The 18,615-nt window shown below is 42.8% G+C and overlaps 1 protein-coding gene across 1 annotated transcript in view; it reads left to right on the top strand.

Annotated features, from left to right (window-relative positions):
* ANKAR (ankyrin and armadillo repeat containing) overlaps nt 1–18,376 on the top strand; it is a 37,590-nt gene extending 19,214 nt beyond the window's left edge. Inside the window, exons 12-23 of the mRNA XM_033150928.1 lie at nt 168–336; nt 1,540–1,781; nt 1,983–2,136; nt 2,232–2,393; nt 4,174–4,280; nt 5,995–6,117; nt 8,765–8,923; nt 10,172–10,289; nt 12,846–12,955; nt 15,342–15,538; nt 16,856–16,902; nt 17,935–18,376. Coding sequence (XP_033006819.1) covers nt 168–336; nt 1,540–1,781; nt 1,983–2,136; nt 2,232–2,393; nt 4,174–4,280; nt 5,995–6,117; nt 8,765–8,923; nt 10,172–10,289; nt 12,846–12,955; nt 15,342–15,538; nt 16,856–16,902; nt 17,935–18,179 — 1,833 coding nt within the window. The 3' untranslated portion in view covers nt 18,180–18,376. The remainder of the gene's footprint in view (nt 1–167; nt 337–1,539; nt 1,782–1,982; nt 2,137–2,231; nt 2,394–4,173; nt 4,281–5,994; nt 6,118–8,764; nt 8,924–10,171; nt 10,290–12,845; nt 12,956–15,341; nt 15,539–16,855; nt 16,903–17,934) is intronic.
* Nucleotides 18,377–18,615: the final 239 nt, after the last annotated feature.

The following is an 18,615-nucleotide window of genomic DNA, read 5'->3' on the forward strand; positions in this document are numbered from 1 at the left end:
ACGTATTTACTAATTGTGGCTAGATAAAGAGGGAACATTCTCAAAGTTGGCATCTGATGAGCAGAGAACCAGAGTCGTGTCTGCACTATCAACAGTTTGGTATATGTGACTGAATGGATCTTGCTGGTTTCTTCAACGCTATTTATCTTTCTTTCTTTTTCCTGCAGGGTGGAATTCCTGCGCTTGTCAATCTGTTGCAGTACAACATAGAAGACCTGCTTGTGAACGTTATAAATTGCATTCGAGTACTGTGCGTTAACAACCAAGAGAACCAGTTGAAAGTGAAAGATGCCAGGGGGATCGAGCCACTTGTCAACTTCTTGCAGTCAGATTCAGGTAGAGCAAAGGAACAAAATGCAGAGTCACAAGTACTGCTATCCATACACAGGGGAGTGGGCACAGTGCACGTTCTCCTGGACCCCCTTTTTGGAGGAGGGCAACAGAACATCTAAGCTGCAAGGAGTGGATACTGGGGGTGCAGCAGGGACAGATTTAGGGCAGTCCAATTGGTGTAGTCACACCAGGCGTTCAATTGAGAAGGGTGCGTTCGCAATGCCTGCTAAATGCTTCCTGGCTTTGGGAATGAGGTGTGAGGGTTCTGGCAGGGTCCTAGAATCCTCCTGTGAGCCAGCGTGGTGTAGTGGTTAAGAGCAGTGGACTCGTAATTTGGTGAACTGGGTTCGCTTCCCCCGCTCCTTCACATGCAGCTGCTGGGTGACCTTGGGCTAGTCACACTTCTCTGAAGTCTCTCAGCCTCACTCACCTCACAGAGGGTTTGTTGTGGGGGAGGAAGGGAGATTGTTAGCCGCTTTGAGACTCCTTAAGGGGAGTGAAAGGCGGGATATCATCCAAACTCCTCCTCCTCCTCCTCCTCCTCCTCCTCCTCCTCCTCCTCCTTCTTCTTCCTGCCTCCTTCCCAAAGCTGGACAAGTACTTACCAGACTTTGGAAAGGTTGGAGGAGGGCCCTAGGAACATGCCAGAACCTTGTGTCTCTTTTCTAAAGCCCCAGCTTAAGCCAGTGAATGGCCTCGCACAGGGCGGCATATTACCAAGGTCTGCTCCTGAGCACAGAGATAGAACTTCTAGAGAGGCTGCTTTTTAGGGGAGGGGGCAAATCAAGGAGGGGTGAGGCCCAAGTAGCAAGTTTGGGTTAAACATGGATATGGATTATGGATTTACTGGCTCGGTTGAGAGCCTATATTGCAGGGATAAGGAACCTGTGACCCTCCATATGCTGTCAAACTACAACTCCCACCATCCCTTACCATTGGCCTATCTGGTTGGGACCAATGAGAACTGGAGGACCACAGGCTCTCCCCCATCCCTGCAGTATCACTTGACAAACATTGTCTTAGGTAACAGAATACTAGAGTAGGAGGTAGCTTAGTTGCATGCCATCTCGTTTATTACTACATCAAATCTCTGATCTGCAAATGAAACGTAAAATAATAACAGCGAAAACAGTAACAGGGCTGTTATTTGCTGTGGTCTTACATGTGGCTGGCTCTTACTGTTTTGTTATCTTTTTCTGCATAAAGATGTGCTGCTGGCCGTGGCTTCGGCAGCGATTGCAGAACTTGCTCGTGGGAATTTTAGAATGCAGAACGCCATTGCTGATGCCCAAGTCATCGCCCCTCTAGTGGAACTTCTCAGAGGAAGGAAAATCAGTGTCCAAGTGAAAGGAGCAATGGCGATCGAGGCACTCGCTGAAAGGAACGCTAACATCCAGATGAGATTTCTAGCCAAGTCTGTGACCAAATTCCTTTTAAAGCTCCTGAAGGCAAGTATTTTTTACATCTTTTCTCTGGGATTTGCAGAGCAGCTGAGTAGGCTGTTATATGACCTCACCGGAGAACTTTGTAGCTTGGTCCTACTGAGTTCAGTGGAGCTTATTTATCTGCTTGGGATTGCATCTTCTCAGATGTTAACACTTTGAAATATAGCCAGGAACATTATTATTATTATTTTGCCCAATCTGCAGGCTTTTCACCTGAAAGTTAAAGAACAAGGTGCTGCCACACTTTGGGCACTGGCAGGGCAAACCTTGAAGCAGCAGAAATACATGGCAGAACAGATTGGATACAACCTTATTATCGATATGCTGCTGTCACCCTCTGATAAAATGCAGTGTGTTGGTAAGTCAATCTTTTCCGTTACAATTCTGAAAGAAAAACTGCATGGCATGGGGCTGAAGGTTGCTAAACGTGTGTTGCTGTGGTTGTTTTGGAAGGAGGTGAAGCAGTCATAGCTCTTAGCAAGGAGAGCGAAATGCACCAGAACCAGATCTGCGAAGGGAACGGAATTTCCCCTTTGGTTCGGCTGCTAAGGAGCGGAAGGATAGCAGAGGGCACCCTGCTCAGTGTCATCAGAGCCTTGGGGACCATTTGTATTGGTTCGTAGTTCATTTTATGTTGCACCAAGGTTAAAAAGAATTAAGCAGTTTAGAACAATGCAAGGACGTTGGAAGCTGGGTTATATACGATTACGTTCTACTCAGACTAGTCATGTTAATTAACTTCAGTGGATCTGCTCTTAAGTAGGACTGGCGGAGGCTATAACCCCTAATACATTTTTAGTGATATAAGTATTCTTTTCCATTAACAAAGCCGCGTATGGTATTTGACCAGGGCCTTGATAAATCTCCTGGTTTTGCCAGTCTGTAGTTGCACAAAGAGTTTGTCCAGTAGGGATGGGGGAGAAATTTGATTCACTTGACATTAGAAGACAAACCTGCCCAATTCTCTATTTCCCGCAACAGTAGGTGAATGGGAACACAGACATCCTTCTAAATTCACACTGCTCTGAATTTTGCAATGCAGTTCTCCAGCCAGGTGATGGGTACAAAAATGCATTTTTACTAGTCCGCATAAAAATGCATATATTTGTGAAAACAGCATGCAAAAATAATCGGGGAAAGTGGGTGGCAGAAAATGTGCATATTAGGTAAAGTTGCATTAAAATGTGTAAATTGGCAGAAGAAATTCACATTAGATTGCTGATGAATTTTCATGAGGACTTTTTTTTTTCCTAATCACAAGCAGTTGTGGAAATGTGGAGAACTGAATTTAAGATGGGGGAAATTGGAAACTGACTTCCTAGTGTTAACTGCCTAGAAGGCCTAGTTGGCTAGTCCATGGCTGGTGACCTGCATTTGGCTTGTGCCCCAAGTTTTCATAAGGACAATGTTGGTGAGCAGGCATAGAGCCTCTTTCTACTGCATGACTATGCAGATGTGTGAGCTTTATGAAAGGTGGACCGCTATCACTCTCTAACCTAGTTGCTATCTATGGGCCAATACACACAAACAGCCAGCAAGAGGCTACCTTGAATTGTTCTCGTCGGCAACCGCATAATTCAGGCTTAATTGACACTGAATTAACTGACACGCTTAGAGGAGGAAGTCTCCTTCCATGTCTCTTTTTGGTACTTATCTGTTCAGGGCAAAAACAGAATTATCTGCAAACACACATCTCACATCTGGACCTAAACTCTATAAAGCCCACATTTTATTTTTATCTTATTTCATTGTTATTCTTTATTAATGTAAAATCAAAAATGCAAACAAACAAAACGTAAGTCTGAGTTACAGCCTCCGTATTGTTTGCACGTTTTGCGTTTTCCAAATAGGTAGAGAGCAGATAATGTAGAAAAATAAAAGCAGCAAAACACGTGATGAAAGCCAAATTTTGCTCTCTTTTTTGGAGGAAGAGAGGGCTCGTTCACATTTGTCCTGAAAGCACGGGTCTGGGCGGTTTTCTGCTTTCCCCAGGAAAACCTGCTCTTTACTGCCAAATCAGAGCAAACAGCAATTCCCAGAAAACCTGATTGACATTTGTTCTGATTCAGCGGTAAAGAGCAAGTTTTCCCGGGCGAAAGTGGCTGGACAAGGGGAAGTGTGGATGAGCGCAGGGTTTCATATGTCTGAATTCAACACATAAGAAATGAAATCCCACCAAACGGCACAGAAATGTTCCAGGTCTTCCACATTCCGTGATAATGCTCCCTAGACTAGAGGTAGCCGTTTGGAACATGTTCTTGTCTAAAAAGTTAAGAACACAGAATAGTTGCAAATATGAGGTTTGCTTGTGCTGACGTTACATTTTCTGATTATCTTTTCCATTTTTCCTGTGCTCCTTATGGGGGGCTCTCTGCCTGGCTTGTTGGACCTTCAGGTGAAGCTAACATAAACAATCCAGTCAGTCAAGAGAACGTAGTGGATGAAGGAGCCTTGCCAATATTGGTCCACTTACTGAAACATCATAGTTCTCTTCACATAAAGGTGGGTTTTAAGTGGTAGCCTTCTTCAGTATAGAGGTGAACTCCTTCAAAGCATTTCTTGAGTAGGTTTAAGTGTTGGCATCTGTCTTTCTCGGAAGACAGTGGAAAAGTGCGCCATCAAACCATTTGAGAAGTCAAACCATTTGAGAATTACAGCACCTGCTGTGGCTGTAGAAACATGTTTTGTTGCAGCTGGAGAAGATGAAGGCGTCCGATTGTGCTGCTGCAGATGAACTAAGGTGTTTATTCTCTCTGCGCTCCCCCGGTAGTCACTTTCCCTCTGATTACTGCTGGGGATACATGACCTGTCTATCTGCAGGCATTGCGGTCGTCTGCAAGGAATTACCAGATGGTGGGGTTGATGTTGCCAGTCTTCATATCACATTTGCAGACATCTTTGTAACTCTAGAGTTGGTTGGTCTGCCAACAGGCCTGGTACCTGAAGCCAGCTCCCCATAAAGCACATCCTTGGGGGTACAACACTTCTTGACAGTGCTATTTTTCTAGAAAAAGAGGTGCCAGAACTCACCATAAACTCTCTTATAATGGCAATGGCGCCCATCTGAGAAGTGCCAGAACTGAGTTCCATTGAGTTCCAGCTGGGCCGGGGGGGGGGAGCCCTGATTATTGTGTAGGTTTAAGTCAGGGGTCCCCAAACTAAGTCCCAGGGGCCGGATGCGGCCCAATCGCCTTCTAAATCCAGCCCGCGGATGGTCCGGGAATCAGTGTGTTTTTACATGAGTAGAATGTGTGCTTTTATTTAAAATGCATCTCTGGGTTATTTGTGAGGCATAGGAATTTGTTCATATTTTTTCCAAAATATAGTCCGCCCCCCCCCCACAAGGTCTGAGGGTTTGCTGACCCCTGGACTAGGACCTGGCAGACCACAGTTCAAATCCACACTTGGCCATGAAGCTCACTGGGTGACTTTGGACCAGTCACAGTCTCTGAATCTAGCCTATTGCACAGGGTTTTTTTTGTGAGGATACAATTAGGGGGAAGGAGAACTATGTATATCAGTAAATATATTTGGAAACCTCAGGGCAAGACAAAACTATTCATCAAGCAGTATTGAACTGTTGTGCTGTGAGGTACAGAAATAATAATAATAATAATATTTATTATTTGTACCCCGCCCATCTGGCTGGATTTCCCCAGCCACTCTGGGCGGCTTCCAACAGAAACCAAATACAACAATATCAAACATTAAAAACTTCCCTAAAAAGAAAGAGTCCAGTTTGTTATAAGTGCACATATTATAACAACTCTGGATGAGATTGAGGCTTTTTATGGTGTAAATGTCCTTGTACTGCAGCTTGTTGTTGTTCAGTCGTTCAGTCGTGTCCGACTCTTCGTGACCCCATGGACCAGAGCACGCCAGGCACGCCTATTCTTCACTGCCTCCCGCAGTTTGGCCAAAACTCATGTTAGTAGCTTCGAGAATACTTAAAGGGATTGTTCATTGGGGATTGAGGGATAGTCAGCAAGTTCTGAAGAACATTTGGAATGGGGCTAAAAATAATTGAATTTAACCAATGTGTTCAAGATCACCTATTAAATCAGTAAAAATATGTTTGCATATATTTATAAATATTCTTTATATGCAGTGTATATGTCTGAATCCCATTCTGAACTTTGATGTATATAGGATAGGATATGATCTGTTATATAAAAATGATATTTCCTTTTTCTTTTCCATTCAACTGATTGTTTAGGTTGAAGTTGCATATTCTTTGGCTTGCATTGTTCTAAAGAACGATAACCTGCAGAGTGTGTTGCGAGAGAAGGAAGGCTTTAGTTATTCCGATGTACTTGGGCTCCTTTACGTACCGGAGAAGGTACTGGCTTTGCTGGAGAACATCATAGTGCCCATTTAAGAGAAAAGATTAAATACCTTTCACGCTGTAATAAGGCACGGACATTCTTTCTTTCTCTGTTTCAATTAATGTCAGTGCCTGATTACAGGAACGGATCCTTTTCCCAAAGCTGTGAGCAAATACTCCTTTCCATGTACAGATCTGCTCCCGCCATTAGAACGAAAGGGCCAGTGCACACATACAAGAGATTAAGGGGGATCTCCGAGCTCACAGGTGGATCAAAGCAGGCTGTTTTGCAGCACGGCGTAAGAACAATTGGCAGTTAATTGTTAATTGCACAGAACCACCTTAGAACTACACCATAAGCTGGAGGACCAATGAGTATATGCACCGGCCAAACGTGATGGATGCAGCTAGGTAAATTTTAGATCCAAACTTGGGTCTCCAGCTGCTTTTGGACTACAATTCCCATCATCCCTGACCACTTGTCCTGCTAGCTATGGATGATGGTAGTTGTAGTCCAAAAACTGCTGGAGACCCAAGTTTTGAGAAACCCTGGACTTAATGGTGTGGGGAACAGAGGCTTTACATGATCGTGTGTGTTTCTTAGTTCAGTTATGAAGTGCACAATCAACAATTAACCTCCACCCATGCTTTACAATTGCATCTACATTCCTGATACACTTGAGCCACAAATGATTTAAAAAACCACAACTCTGAGCATGTGCCATTATTATTCCAAGCTCACTTAAACCTTGCCTGGCAGCTTCATTATACACCTTTTAGGCACCAGGCAAAAACATTCCTCCTTGACCGTGCCTTTGGCTGACTGACATCCAATTCCCTTTTAAGAAGAAGAAGAAGAAGAAGAGTTTGGATTTGATATCCCGCTTTTCACTACCCGAAGGAGTCTCAAAGCGGCTCACATTCTCCTTTCCCTTCCTCCCCCACAACAAACACTCTGTGAGGTGAGTGGGGCTGAGAGACTTCAGAGAAGTGTGACTAGCCCAAGGTCACCCAGCAGCTGCATGTGGAGGAGCGGAGACGCGAACCCAGTTCACCAGATTACAAGTCTACCACTCTTAACCACTACACCACACTGGCTCCATTTTAAAATGGAGGGTGGGTTGTTGTTGTTTTAGATTGTCTGTTTTGTGTTTTTGTGCTGTGATTTTATGTTGCAACCACCCTGAGACCTGCGAGTACAGGGCAGTATACAAATTTTAATAACGTTGTTGTTGTTGTTGTTGATGATGATGATGATAATAATAATAATAATAATAATAATAATAATAATAATAATAATAATAATAATACATTCATCCTGATCCATTGTTTCTTAGTGGGCATGGAATTTCATGGCCTCATTTAGCCTCTTCCTTCTCTCTATCAAACTAGCTACAGACAACACTGACACACTCTAGCCATATTCAGGTGTGCTGCATTTGCATTAACACATGAGTGGGAGCACTGAGGACAAGTGAGCTACCTCTGCCCCCCTCCCCCAGCACCAGTCAAATTGCCCTCCGTGAGGGCAGACCTAAGATGTGGGCAACCTTCTGTGCTCACGGAGGTTCCCTCTCTACTCAGGAATGCTGGGAATTTACAGTTCTGCAACATGCAGATAGCCTTCACAAGCCTCATTTCAGAAGATTGCTACCATGCTTGTCACCACTGCCCCTTCCCTGATGTGTAAACACAGGTACGGGATTGCCTGAAGAGCAGTGCTGTCAAGTATCCGGTTTTCCCTGGGATTCTCCCTTATTTCAAGCAGTTTCCCGCTGCTCTCCCTTATTTTTTATTTCCCTTAAATTTCCCGTTTTTAATGGAAGCAGCTCCTCCCCTGCTGGCCAGGGACTGGGTGGGAAGACCTCGCCTACTTGGAGAGAAAAGCCTCAGCCCTCAAAGCAAGTGGGAGCCGTTTCCCGTGCTTACAGGGGGGTGTATTCCTCCCCCTGCATCAGCCCCTATCCATTGCCGCCGAGCCCCTCAGCCGGCCAATAGGGTTAGCTGGAGGGCAGAGCCTGGGTGCCTTTGAGCAGCTGCTGCTTCCTGTCCTGTTTTGATGGGATCAGACAAGACGACGATGGGGCTCCATTGCGCAGAGCACATGGCTGCCCTGCTCTTTGCTCCGCTCCGAGCCCGAGCCCGCTTGGAGTTTACATTGCTGCTCCGCCCACTTTTGCTTCTGGCTCCACCCACCACTGACATGTGACTGTCCCCGGGATAGGTGAGACTGTTAATCCCTTATTTTCAAATCCAGAACTTGACAGCTATGCTGAAGAGCCACCGAAAAACAAACAATTGAAACCTTATGCCGCAATAAATGTGTCAGCTTTTAAGGTGGCGCAAGATTCCATTCTTCATACTGCAACAAATTTACGCAGCCACCCTCTGGAATTAAATAATACCACATGGAAAGTGCGCCCCCTAAATCTGTCCTAAAGGTTCCCCCAATCATCTGGAGCAGGTCTGGATAGGGTGTGGGGTGCTTGCTTGAGTGTGTGTTTTTGTATGTCGCCAACTGCACAAGCAGTAATTCTTGCACTGACAGAACTGGGTAGCTTAATACCACCCATGGTTGTGTGTGTGTGTGTTTGTGTGTATTTTTTATGTACTTTATATTTCATGGTTAATACAATTTACTTGTTTCTCTGATTGTTTTAAGGATATCTGTTTGCGAGCAGGAAATGCTATCGCCCTTTTTGCGTATAATAATCCCAGCCAGCAGTTATTGATTTTAGAGTCCGGACCGATATCTGTGTCTATATTTGAACCTTTTCTGGAATCGGAAGTAGAGACAGACAGAGCAATGGCTGCCTTTCAGGTACAAAACCAGAGAATCACGCTCGCAGTTCACCCAGAATGCATAAGCACGAGTTTGCCATTTTTGAAAATGGAGTTTTCCATAAAGGACTGTTTGAATGCTATGCCTCTGTCTTCTTGCTCAAATACAAGGGACTCTGCTCAATCTACTACATGGAGGAGATTTTCATCTTCTCCCTTTCGGCAGCAGCTTCTGATCCTTGTGGGTGTTCCATAAACATCTGGTTTGCCACTGTGAGAATAGGGTACCTCTGGTTAAGTACTTAAATTGTTCCGGAGGTCCGTTCTTAACCTGAAACTGTTCTTAACCTGAAGCACCACTTTAGCTAATGAGGCCTCCCGCTGCCGCTGCGCCACCAGAGCACAATTTCTGTTCTTATCCTGAAGCAAAGTTCTTAACCTGGAGCATTATTTCTGGGTTAGCAGAGTCTGTAACCTGAAGCGTATGTAACCCGAGGTACCACTGTATATGTAATGTGGATTTTGGATTTTTTCTTAAAGGCCACCATGGCTATTTTTGCTTTTTCTGTTATCAATGACTTGTGTCAACATAGCCTGTCCAATTGTTCCTTCAACCATTCATCTATTCTGAAGAGTCATTTTTGCCTGAGAAGTTTAAGGCATTGCTTGGGAACCTATGATCTCAACATTTTTAAAGTTATGCTCAATACCTCAATCTGTGCCCACTTCAAGTACTTCTGCTATTGTTACTTTATTGGTTGCAGTCTTGTATTTTTAGTATGCAGAGAAACATATATACACTAACAAGAGCATATGTACACGAATAAACACAATAGCATATCTTTGTAAAATATAAATAATATAGGAAAATTGCAAGCAAGAAATTTTTTAAAGAATTGGTTTGAAATACGGAAAAAGGTGTCGTGTTTTTACTTGCAAAGTGTGTATGCATGTCTTAATTTCTAGGGTAAATTCTCCCATGTATGTCTGCATATGATTGCATCATAGACTAATAAATGCTTCTGCAAACTCAGAAGTGTGAGGGCTGAGCTTTTGTGCTTTGTCTCCATCCGCAGGTAACACAAACATATTCTCTTCCATTCCTTTTGATTGTGTAGCCATAAACTACATTCTCATTAAAATATGCTTGCTTTGTACTAGGACCCCCCCCCCCAAAAAAAAATAATTCAATTTTTGCTGGAAGCAGGAAATGCAGAGAAATGGAAAAAATGTGTGAGGCTTGATTAACATATTAATGCATTGTGTAAAAATGTTTCTTTTATTTCAGATAGTTATACTAGCCAGAATTATAGTTGATATGGATAAAGTCAGTCTGTCTGCAAAAGGAGTTTCTATTTTGGTCGACCTGCTATGTTCGGAAAAGACAGCGACTCTGGTGTTAATAGGTAAGTAATGATGCAAAGAAAAGCACTGTTTTTCAAGGCAGCATGTTTATACAACACTAATATAGTGCAAAATCGTAAAATAGTAGGATGTGATTGTTGATATGCCTTTTCTTGGTTTCTATTACTCTGTAGAGGCAGTTGTTTATTCTGTCAAGACTATTATTATTATTATTATTATTATTATTATTATTATTATTATTATTGTCACCTATCTGACTGGGTTGCCCCAGCCAACAATACAGCAAAGGTTCTTGCTTCATTTAAATTAATAGCACACTGGAGCACACATTTTACCTAAAGCCATAAGTGTCAATATGTTCCAAGAGTACTGTCAGGGTGCTGCCCTCACCTCACGGAAAAGGGTTGCCAGGGCTTTCTGACTATCGCGAGCCCCCGCCCCACCTGCTCAGCAATTCGTCTTCCTCCAGTGAGGAAGGCAGTGATCCCTCTAGTGGGGAGGGAGAGATGGGAAGGGGAAGTAGGAGTCAGGGCTCTGACAGGGAAGGAGAGCACTTGCATCAAGTGGGGACTGGAGGCGAGGTGCCTCTTCCGTCTCCCCACTTGCGCAGGGGGGGGGAGGACGCAGAGGGGGGAGGCGGGGGTTCTGCATCCCGCGGCTTTTATGCTGGGCAAAGAACCGGAAAGAGTCATTCCCGGACTCTGCCGAAGGAGGAGCTAGACGTACCTTTTGTTGCTGCACTGTACATATCTGCACGATAAAGAAACTTAGTTTCAGAGACCTCGGCGTCAGGCTGGTTACTCATGAGCAATCACTGAAACAAGTACAATAAAAAGAATACTGAAAAGTGTGGCTATAGAAATTATACTGGGGTTCTTGAAATGTTTCAGAAATGGACTTCCGGTTGAGCGCGGAGCTCCATCAGTCGCAGGTTTTGCTCGGCTGAGCAAACCTGAGTGCGGCAGGGATGGGGTGTCTTCTACAGCGCAGAAGACCCCCAAGGAACCCCAAATCGAGAGTTTTGGGGGCATGGTCGTCCGGCTGGTGCCAGAAGGGTGCTCCTCCCTCCCCGGTAAGGCTCTGTTTTGAGCCCCCGAGAGTGAGGGAGTGGAGCCCCGGCAAATCGGACATACTGCTTTCCCTGCCTGCATGAAGCTGCGATACTGAGGGGCTACAGCGTTTCAATTCTTCCAAGTAAATAAAAAATGGACAAATGAACAAATCTGAAGAGAAAACTGTAAGTAATTTGATTTGATTTGGCTTCGGAGGGGATTTTAAAAACGGAAGTCAATCCCTCTCTGCTGAGATTAAGAGACAGTGCGACTTTGTAACTGAAGCTATTTTCAATGCGATTGAAACAAAGAAACTTTTGTAAGGGTGTTTTTAGTTTTAAAAGTGGATTGGATCTATTTTCCTCTTTTCCGGAGGTCCAGATGGAGTGGATATTACAAACTTTGGCAATGATTAAAAATAAAAATGGTGTACTTATGCAGTAAGGATCTACGTAGCAAGAAATAAATTGTTGTGACTAGCAACTTGAAGCTCGACCTTGAAATGACAAAGGGAAAACTGTCCTCGCGGTTTGTAAAGCAAGCTTTGGAACTTTTGCAGCAAGTAGCCGTGGGAATCAACAGCATTGCACAATTGGCACATAAAGAATTGGAGATTGAGACTGTGGACAATTTGGAGGACTTTACATTGGAACAGAAGGAAAAGGAAGAAGGGAACAGTGACAATGCTGAAAAAGAAGAGCTGGAACAGGATATATAAATTGGAGCCTTTAGGCAAGAAGAATTTAACAGTGTTAAAGACTGGTTCCTGTTGCCACTGGATTGTCAAAAGACTACAGACCTGCGATTAGTTGGACAGTTACAGGATCTTCTTTTTTATGTTTCATGGGCCGGGTTCTTTGAAAGGGAGGGTATAGGGTAAAATATCAGAATTTAAAAATGAAATGGTATTTTATTACGGTTATGACAATTGGATATGGACACTGCGATAACGGACAATGCTTTGAAAGATAAATTCTGGGACCATAAGGGAGGGAGGTGTATGAGCAATATGAATAATTTTGGTTAAGATAACGAGAAATTACAGAAGTATTTTGAGGCGGAGGTAGAGAAATGTTCAATAGGTAAAATGATGAGATGGATATTAAATTAGAGTTTAAAGGTAAATAAAGCTGCAACTATGTAATAATTTAGAAATCAGTAAGAGGAGGATTGAGGAAGTCATTGTAAAGGAATAAAGATTGGAATTTAATTGACTGACCCGGGAGGAGGGTCAGCATGCTGTGCTTTGGAAAGTATGTGGTTAAATGTAAAATGATTGTTGCTACCTCTGTGAGAGGGGGGTTTGGTGTGTATTGCTCCCCTCGGTGGGAGAGGGGGGAGCCTGGAGTGTTTAACCATGTATTATAATGTATTAGTTTTAATTGGTTTTTTAATTGGAAAATCTAATAAATTCTTATAAAAAAAATGAAATGTTTCAGAAATGGACACTTACCTGCTGAAGTTAATTGTTCCGAAAAGCTTTTTTGTATAATTTTAGCTCAATTTACTAGTAACATTTAATCTCAGTTATCTATTTCTCTGTAGGGAAGCTATTGGCTAGTTTGGCTCACACAAGAGCAGGTATTCCAGAAGCAATTACATGCTTAGGAACTGTCCGACGTCTTTGTTATCATTTATACGCAAAGGAAGAAGAGGTACAGCTATTTTATTTTGCAGTCGTCCCCCCCACCATTTGATCCATTCAGTCTAACTTTCTAATGCAACTAAACTGGTGAAATATAAAACAGCATGAAAATAAGCAACGTGGACCCTTTAATAGTATCAAAATATGATCACCTCCTTTTACCCTGAGCTTATTAATCCAAAATGAATGCCATATATTGGTTTTTCAGTAATGCACATTAGAAGCCATACTTTGCCAATATGCATACATTAGAAGGATGGCAGTGATGGTGGGGGAAACTCAACTTTTAAAGCAATTATTTAGCCACTCTGCATTAATTTCATAAAAACAAGAAATAATTAAAGGGTGGGTTGCTTTTGTTTTTTTTTGTTTTGGTATATATGCTCTCAGGGTGCTTCCAGACTGTTGCTATTTTGGAGTGATATTCAGTCACATAGTAGCAAATTCAGATTGCTCAATTAAAGACCATCTTTTTTGTAACATGGTTTTTTAAGAAAAGAGAGAGCCAGGGGAGATGATGGACCCGACAGGCTGGTTGTATTACCGTCTTTTCCTGGAAAATTGGTGGAAACGCTGGTGTAAATACAATAATGATGAATCTGTGTATAGGCAGGAAGTAGACCATCTTGTTTCGTGGTGCACCAGAAATAATTTGGTGCTAAATGCCCAAGACAGTGGAAATCAAACAGATGATGACCGGGATGCAAAGGACTCTATGCTACCCGAGTTAGGAAGAGAGCAGAGGGAATTGTTGCATATCCTTTGCATCCCTGTCATCATCTGTTTGATTTACTTCCATCTGGACATCGCTACAGGACTTTATATACAAAAATGGCTAGGCACAGGAACAGTTTCTTCCCTTGCGCCATTAAATTGTTAAATTCGTAGTTATGTAGCGGAAGGGGAGGCCAGTTATCGGTGGGGTTCCTTTGCTGTGTTATTGTATTGTGAGTGGAATAGTGTTGTATAAGGTACGTTTATATTGCAACGTAGCCGAAGCAAAATTCCAAATATGCTGGTACTTGGCCAATAAAATTATTCCTATTCCTATAACCATAGAACGTAATTAAAATATCACCACAGCATGAACTGCTCAATGATTAATTGTTTGTGTAAAATATATCACCTCCCACCACCACTCTTTATGTAGAAAACAGGTACTATGGAAGGTTGGCCTCCCAGTCACCATGGTAGAGAATACAAGAACAGACCAGATCCAACATGGATCACACATTCCAGGGTGTGGCGTGCAAGTCTTTTGACGCAGTAAACAGGGATCTGGAAGGTCTGAATTTCCATCACTTTAACTGACTTAATATAATAATTTACCCAGGGTAGCTAGAAAACATGTCAACCTACAAAGGACTAAGCTACATTAGTAAAAAAACAACAACGGTTTGAATGCATTATAAATATGCAACACCAGATGGTTCCAGCGAGCAAAATAATTTCTATGCTATTTTTACATAGCGCTTTTTTGGTCTTTCGTTATTACAATTTAATTTCTGACTTACTTATAGCATTTTTTTCCACCCAAGGTCTCACCTGTCTTAAGAACTTAAGAAGAACCCTGTTGGATGTCTTAGGCACCCCCAGCCAAGTCTTGATAGTTAATTCTTTATTGAAAAACATGCACTAACAGAAATTTCCATAGCACCCCAGATACAAACACACACACACACACTTCTAGGCAGCTGTTCCAGGGTCTGTTTTCTGCAGAAAAATTGTAGCAATAGTGGGACCACACCCCTCCAGGTTATGTACCCTCATCTGATGGGGTGTACCCTTGCAACCTGAGGCTTCTCCTACATGGAAGCCATCAGTGCTCTTTCCTCTTTCAAGCCCCTTGGTTCTAGAAGACAGCAGGGCAGAGGGTGGCAGAGATTTGACTGGCCTGTCCCTTACCTGAACAGCCTCTTCCTTTGACTTGTCTTGCACACACATCTCTGCCTCTGACCATTCCTCTTGGACACACACACACGCACACCTGCTCAGGCTCCTGCCTTGTAGGCAGTGCCAAACCCCATAAATCGCTAGCCCCTCTCTCCTGGCCTCCTTACTCTGCCCACACAGTCATCAGAGGCCTGCCAGTTCCTGACACTGGATCAGGCCAAAGGCCTATCTAGTCCAGTATCCTGTACCCACATGGGCAGGGAAGTGAAGATCTCCCAGGTGAGATGGTGGGAGTCTGGAAGCAGAAAGGAAATCTCCCAGGTGAGAGCTGGGAGGGTCCACCACTTTCTGTGGCATGACAAGGTCTACTTTTGAGAGAGAACTCTCTGTTTTAATTTCTCTTTCTTTCTCTGTTTGTGTTTCTATTTAGATGAGTTTCTTTTATTGCGTTATTTAAAAAGAGCTTTAATAAAATCTTACCTGAAAGCGAGATTCTTTTTCAGGTTCGTACATCTATGGCCTGTGCTCTGGGATATTTAACATTCAACCGAACTGCATATCGGCATTTGCTAGTACAATGTAGGAATAAGCCCAAGTTGTTCAAGAGGCTAATACTGAACCTTAGCAAGGATGCAAGAATAAATTCAGACTTTGTGAAAGAATTTAAGAGGCAAAAAAGAGTTGGGCTTCCATCTCTCAGGTAACAATTAGCAACCTTTCAATTATTTTATGGTGTTTTTTTTAAGGTTTTGAGTCCCTCGCTTTTCACATACTGAAAATCTTACTGATTTCTATTCAGTACCCCATGCAAAGTATCAGTTGACTGCAGGGTAACATTGATTCTGCTAATGCCCCATTTTGGGGGGACAGTGGTGGAGAGGGTTTTGGTGGGGGAGCTGCAAGCATTATTGAACGACACAGATTATTGGGATCCATTTCAATCTGGGTTCAGGCATGGACATAGGACTAATTAGCCTTGGTCCCCATGATCCCTTTGCAGAGCAGGACAGGCAGAACGCAACCTAGTTCCTGCTTCTTGATCTCTCATGAGTTGTTGCAATTTTTCTTTTAAATCCATTCAGTATGTATTGACGCTCTTAATTGTGTTTTTATGGACCCCTGTTGATTTTGTTTTTATATTCCACCTTACTGTTGTTGTTTTGTAATGACAGCGCAGCTTATAAATTCATAAATAAACATTTTTGGTAATCTCCAAAACCTTCAGGGAGCTTTATATTCAGTCGTATAGAGACTTTTTCCCAAAGCAATTTTTTTGTGTGAAGGGTTATTTCCTTTACAAAGTTCTCTAACTGAGAGGTATATATCAGCAATATTTGGATGTTTTAGCTTCATTTTTATCTCGTTGGACACTCTTGACGGTGAAGTTTTGTGAAAATCTGTTGAAGAAGAACATTTCCCGCCCCCCAGAAATAGGGGGGAGGGGGGAGCTATGCCCCATAAAACGAAAGCATTTTTTAATTTCCCAGTACAACCACAGAAAAAATCATAAACACAACAGCTTATTTCTAGTTTGTGTGGAAGATGATTACAGTCTAGCACTACAATTACATATCATTATATAAATAGGAAATGGCTGTTATATAACAAGCTGTGCATAAGATTTCTTCATTTTCTCCTGAGGTTAAGGACTACTGCCTAGATTAGGGGTGAGGAACCTGTAGCCCTCCAGATGTTGTTGGACTACAACTCCCATCATCCCTAGCTAGCAGGACCAGTGGTCAGGGATGATGGGAGTTGTAGTCCAAAAACAGCTGGAGCTTCAAGTTTGGGAAACCCTGGTCTAGATCCTTAATACATCCCCCAGCAAGAAACTCATTTAAGTAAGCAAAGTTTCTGCCGTCCGAGCTGTTTGGAAATCAGAGCTGAGGTTCAAAACAACGTTCCACATTTAATTGTTTAAATGCCTATCTCTTAATCAGAACACAGATCTTTTGTTGTCTTCACTTGTCATTATATGTCAAGAGTACTACTAACATTCTGCCTTTTTAATTTTCAGTTTGGAGATAAACGGAGGGCCGCCTGCAGTTCCTGTACACATACGAGGTAATTTATTCAGAAATAATTCCCACTGGCTAGACATCACATCATCAGCTCTGCCCTTTTAGCTCAGCTATATAATATACAGTATTATGACAAATCAAGGAAGTTCTCAATTACCCGTAAATAGCAAAGTGCAGGGGAAGCCGAGCATGTTAAATCTCTATCTATCTATCTATCTATCTATCTATCTATCTATCTATCTATCTATCTATCACCAGCTCATCAAATACATAAAATAAATGTTTGATTATTTGATTATATCTGGACAGAATCCAGAGAATTGAGGGGCCAATTCTGCCATCCAGTGGCAATCCCTCACACTTCACAGGCTGTTGTTCTGGAGGGCTCTTGATCTTTAGACATTACGTGAAAGGGGACAGACACGTTACCTGCGTGTAGACCAGGGGTGGGCAAACTTCAGGTGTGTCAAGATTTTCTTTGTTTTTTTTCTTTAGAAACACAAGTTCTACCAAACCGAGGCAGATGGAAAAAGCAATTAAAGAACTGGATGCAGTATGCTTGGGCTGTATCTCAATCCAAACAGTGTGTCTAAAGTTGTGTTTCCCAAACCTGGGTCTCCAGCTGGTTTTTTTTTTGGGGGGGACTACAACTCCCATCATCCCTAGCTAGCAACACCAGCGGCCAGGGGTGATGGGAATTGTAGTCCGAAAACAGCTGGAGACCCAAGTTTGGTCTAAAGCAAAGCAGTTATTTTTGCAAGTGAAGGGCAGTTTTTGTATGGCAAGGGTGCCAACTGTTCAGGGAGGAAAAGACAAATGCTTTACTTACGTAAGCTTAAGAATCCCTCTATTCTAGCCATTATACTTGCCAGTGCATAACAAGGGTGCCAACTTGAATAAAATATTGAAGGGTACAAGGTAAGCCCTGCGCCCCACAAAATTGATCACAAGACGGGGCACACACACCATTTGAGTGGCAATGGCTATCAACCGGGAGGGGGGAAGTGTGGCCCCCTCAAATATTCTAGGAGTCGGCTCCTCTGGTGCATAAGAAAGCAATGTTTTCATTTTGCAGACAAATCACAAACCAGTGGCGTCAAGATATACAAAACAAAGTGTCGTCCAAAGGATTCCCTCTTCTTGGTGCCCACGACGACTCACCTAATGGGAAGGTTCAAAACACCGGAGAAGCCCCGTGTCCCAGCAGCCGGCCACATTCCATTTCCACATGCCACAACATCGGACCTCATTCAAGTTTCGAGACCGAGAATTGTCAATGTCTCCGCGCTCCTCAGCAACTTGTCGGGAAAGAAATCTTGACTGTAGTGCCTGCACTGGGGCAGCAACGGAAATAGTAGTGTCTCTGCTAATACCTTTCAGATAATTAGAGTAAATATTACTGCTCTGTCCGTAACAGATATCCACAATGAAAGTTTGTCTATTAATAATGCAAAATAATAATAATAATTGCTGCTGTGGTAGAGAATAAAAAGGCTGGCAATTAACTGTAAGCATTCATGTCTGAAAAGAAACTTAGGTGCAGTATTGAAGCAGAAGTGTTTTTCCATAGCCTCCAGTGTTGCCTAGAGCAGTGTTTTTCAACCACTGTTCCGTGGCACACTAGTGTGCCGCGAGATGTTGCCTGGTGTGTCGTGGGAAAAATTGTGTTTATTTGATTCCTATTCAAGAGAATTACTTTATATATAGTCAATATAGGCACAGAGTTAATTTTTTTAACATTTTCTAATGGTAGTGT

Source organism: Lacerta agilis, chromosome 1, assembly GCF_009819535.1.
Source record: "Lacerta agilis isolate rLacAgi1 chromosome 1, rLacAgi1.pri, whole genome shotgun sequence".
Classification (NCBI taxonomy): Eukaryota; Metazoa; Chordata; class Lepidosauria; order Squamata; family Lacertidae; genus Lacerta; species Lacerta agilis.